The 4,630-nt window shown below is 32.2% G+C and overlaps 1 protein-coding gene across 1 annotated transcript in view; it reads left to right on the top strand.

Annotated features, from left to right (window-relative positions):
- The window catches only part of LOC107608386 (F-box protein SNE-like), a 799-nt gene continuing 112 nt past the window's right edge, over window positions 3,944-4,630 (top strand). The window contains exon 1 of the mRNA XM_016310189.2: window positions 3,944-4,630. This exon is cut by the window's right edge and continues 112 nt beyond it. Within this exon, the coding sequence (XP_016165675.1) occupies window positions 4,068-4,550 (483 nt within the window). The 5' untranslated portion in view covers window positions 3,944-4,067 and the 3' untranslated portion in view covers window positions 4,551-4,630.

The raw sequence follows: 4,630 nt of genomic DNA, 5'->3' as shown, positions 1-4,630 counted from the left end.
AAATATAGAATGATATTGATTGAAAAAAAATTGATTTACTAATTGAACTTTAATTAAAAATTACTTAGCTTATACCTTATATAACTCTACTCAAAAATTTTGATGTGTGAGAAAATTAATTTTAGAGGCATTTCAATAGTGATTGACTAATTATGGTATTAAGGTTATTATTTCACTATTTTTTTTTTCTATTTTTCTTTGTTAGTATTCAAATTAACACACACACACACATATATCGGTGAATATATAGCATACATTATGCATCCTCGCTCTTTTCTTTTCCATTTACCAAAAATGGTGTATAATTAATATATAATTCTAGTAGCCACGGTGTATTCTCTGTTTCTGAAATGCAATGTTTGGTGCATAATTACTAACAAGATTAGAAGAAAAATTTAATCAATGCAAAACACATTTTATTGTCTTTAACGAAAGGTAATAGGTATTATTGCATGCATTAAAGAAATTAAAGATATATAACAATTCACAAATTACTACGTACTATATATCTTTTGTATCTAACCTTACATATTTAAGACACATTGAATTAATTTAGATGCACAAGCTCTCTCTAATATTTATATTTTGTTATGTCAAAAAGTCTTTGACTCGATTATATTTTATTTTTTTTAAAGATAGTAATTAATACAAAGATATCTAAAAGTAGAACAACATAATAAAATGTGGAGATTTTTTAAAATAATACACTAAAGGTATTCATTTAACGGTACATGGTCGAAAAATAAAAAAAAAATCTTAAAGAAAAAAGAATAATAAATCAATTTGAATGAAACTAAGAGATTGCCTCATGGATATGAGGATTTAAACTGGGAGTTTTTGGATTTCACGGAACAACTTGACAAAGTTTGCTAGAATGGCAGATGACATTGAAGTAGAACCTTCAAAAATTAACTAGTTGCAAGCTTTCCAATAGTTCCAGCAAATGATAGCAAATAATTGCGGATTACGGTCAACATTCTTCAACGGGTTAAACATCTCTATTGATGCAATCCACAAAGTTCAAAAGTCGTTACGATTTTGAGGGGAAGACAGTTACAAAAATAACTCTGAGACCATACTTTTTTTATTCTAGAGCAATCGATTAAACAATGAGTGATTATTTCTGTTGTTTAATGATAGAAGGGGCATAATGACAATATAGATAGAATGCGGTGGTGAATCTGAGCAAACATATTTATTTTATTTATTATTTAAATAAAAGGAAATTTTCATTAAGTATATTTATTTCCTAAGAATGAAAAATTGGAGAGAACTATGAAGACTAATGATGATATTATTAGATAGTAACTTTATTATTGTAGAGAACATACATGATTTATTATTGAACTCGATCATTCCAAGGTAGTAGTACATATATAAGTCAAACTAAAACTTTAATATAAGAAAACAATTTTAAAACCTGTGCATATATATATAGAATCCAAAGTTTTACTTGGACCGTTGGAAGAAGAAACTAAGCCGAAACATAGAAAGATATGATAAAGTATAATTATAAATTTAGAGGGTCAACCTTCTTGCTATGTAGTCTTATTTTTGTTTATGCATGTAGCGTACGAACCTTATGCTAAAATCAATAATTAACATCCCTAAACTATAAATATCATGAACCTTAAAAATTAGTGCATATATATAAAATGGAGAGTCACATATCTTTATGTAAAGTTAATAACTAAAAACTGTTAAATAATTTGACAAATTTGATTAAATTATACTCTAACGATTTTTAACTATCAACTTCACATAAAGATAACTGTACGAGACTCTCCATCTTATTAGGGCTGGCAATGGATAGAGTAGGGTAGGGTTTGGAGCCTACCTTAACCCTACCCGCGGGTTGAAAATTTTATTAAAACTCTATCCTACCTTACCCGCGGATTGAGAATCTCTCAACCCTAACTCTACCCGTACCTTAAAGTTCTAAACCCTACCCTACCCGCAGAAATATCAACTTTTTTCAAAATAAATATAAAATTTAATTATTTTAAATTTTATACATATTAATAATATAAAAAATAACAAACTAATGCACTAAATTACTAAATTAACTAACTAGTTTAGTGGTTGTTCACTTATTGTAAATTATTAGATAAGAGAGGTTGTGGATTCAACTCTTACTTCCTTCACTATGTATCTAATTTTTATAAAATATGTGTTATACTTGAGGTGTGGATAGAATAGAGTAGGGTACACCCTAAATCCGTACCCTACCCTACCCGCAGGCATACCCAGACCGTACCCTACTCTACTCGCAGCGAGTCGGGTAGCCTACCCTACCCAAACGGATTGAACCGAGTTAAGTACCCGCGGGTAAGGTATGAATTGCCAGCCCTACACCTTATATATATCATATATACACTAAGAACATCATCTTGTGACTTTTCAAGATATAGTAACTTTTGTTCCTTATTTATTTCTTGACAGAACACCAAATAAATAAGAGTTTTATTAAATGCATTATGAAGTATGAAGTGGTCCAAATAAAAATCTTACGAAAAGATACATATATACACACATGTCTGCATGGATGACTAGTGACTAGTCATTGCAATGCAAAAAATTAAGATCTTCATGAATTCAAAGATAAGAAATCCTTTTTAATTTCTTCCTTCCTCCGTGATCTTTCTATGTCTCACATACAACGGTTCTCTTCTCTATCTATTCTTTTGTTGTTTCTAATTTGCAGCAATAAATAAAAAATAACAATGCAAACAAGGAAAGAAACAAAGAAAGAGGAAATCTAGTAATATATATTACATACCCTGAAACAAACCCTATATTAGAAAAGAAACAAGAGTAATAAAGCCATAGGCATTGGTTCCAGTATTTTGCTTTGGACCATTCTTTTGGCCACTTGCTCTAATCCCTCGATACTCTCACTATATTTCTCTCTCTTCATGCACACATTACACATACAAATCCAACTATAACAACAAACCAACCTAACAAACAACTATATTCAATGACATAATATACTGTGCCTGTACGTATAACCCTTTAATTTCTTTTTCCACACACAAGTCAAATATTTCTCGCAACTCACAAGATACAATTAACCCTGTACACACAAAGCTTCTTTTAAAAAAATAACTTTTTGACTCTCTTTTCTTTTCTTGTGGGTTTAGGCTTTAGAGAATTACCCAACATAATATAAAATTAAGTTTCTATCTATTTTTATAAACAGAAATTCTAGAAGCTAACCTAAGGTTAATCATAGTTGAAAACTCATTTGCAGTTGACTTCACGTGAAATTGATAGTTGAGAGTCATTAGATAAAAAATTAGTCAAATCAATCAAATCATCTAACAGCTGAGTTTTCAGCCTCTCACAAATGTATATATATTAGTTTACACACGTATATCTAATTACATAATTACACATCAACAAAAATAACTATCTTTCACATTCTTAACTTGAATAGTTATTTAAAATAAATGGATGCGAGCTGTATAAAAGAAAAAATAAATAGATAGCGTTTGTTTTGAGGTAATGAGACAGAGGTTGAAAGATTAAGATTCAGTATTATGTTTGTTGGTTCAGAGACTGGTACTAAAATTTCTGTCTCTGTCTCCAAAATTTCAGTATTTCAGTACTTCCAAAAAGTGGGAATACAAGAGACTAAAATTTTTAGATAGACGGAGACCGAAACTTTAATAACATTTTATACCTAAAATACCTTCATTTCAATTAATTAATTCCAATTTTACTCTTTATGCAAATTAAATTAGAGTTTCATTCTTGTTTCAATTTTTATCTCCCATTTTACACCAAACAAACTATTGATATTTATTTCAATTTCTATCTTTTAGTCTCTATCTCTCAGTTTCAGTCTTTCCATCTCTGTCTTTCCACCAAACGCTACGATAATGTTTTGTAAAATTTGAATGTGAATATTGGAAATTGGTTTAAAAGTTGGAGTTAAACCCCACACTTTAGGTTAGTAGTTAGCAGAGTTATGTTATTTGAGATTTCAGTTTCACACATTATTCTTCTTCCCTCTTAAACCCTTCAAACTTCAAATCCCTTTCTCTCTCAACCACCGTGAAGAAATGAAGCAAGAGAAACGGCAGCGGTTCTTCATAAACGACAACATCGACATTCTAAGGGAAATACTTAAACGACTCGACGGAGCGTCGCTGGGAGTGGCGGCGTGCGTGTGCCGTCTATGGTGCAGCCTGGCCAGAAACGACGACTCCTTATGGGAGCACCTCTGCTTCCGCCACGTGTCAGGTCCACCAGCAGCGTCGGTGAAATCGGTAGTGTTGGCGCTCGGAGGCTACAAGAGGCTATACATGGTGTGCGTGAGGCCTGTACTGAGTCGACTCGGCGCTGAGTCTGAGTCGGATCGGAGGCGAGTTAGGTGGAGGCGGGAGGAGGTTCCGGTGGCTGTGGTGGTTCAGCTCTCGCTCTCGCTGTTCTGCATTGACAGTTATGAGAGGCTTCACGGTAACAATAACGCTGGAGGAGGAATCATCCCCAGCGACGCGTCCGCATCGTCCCTCATGTTCCTCTGTAACCCCATCAACGTCTGATTTCTCTTCCTTTATTATTATTATTATTATTATCTTTTTAATTTAAATAAAGTTACAAGAAGCTGCTCTATCTGTATCAA

The sequence above is a fragment of the Arachis ipaensis genome, chromosome B07 (assembly GCF_000816755.2).
Source record: "Arachis ipaensis cultivar K30076 chromosome B07, Araip1.1, whole genome shotgun sequence".
Lineage (NCBI taxonomy): Eukaryota > Viridiplantae > Streptophyta > Magnoliopsida > Fabales > Fabaceae > Arachis > Arachis ipaensis.
The sequence above is the reverse complement of the archived record's forward strand: the minus strand, read 5'-3'. Positions and strand labels throughout refer to the sequence as shown.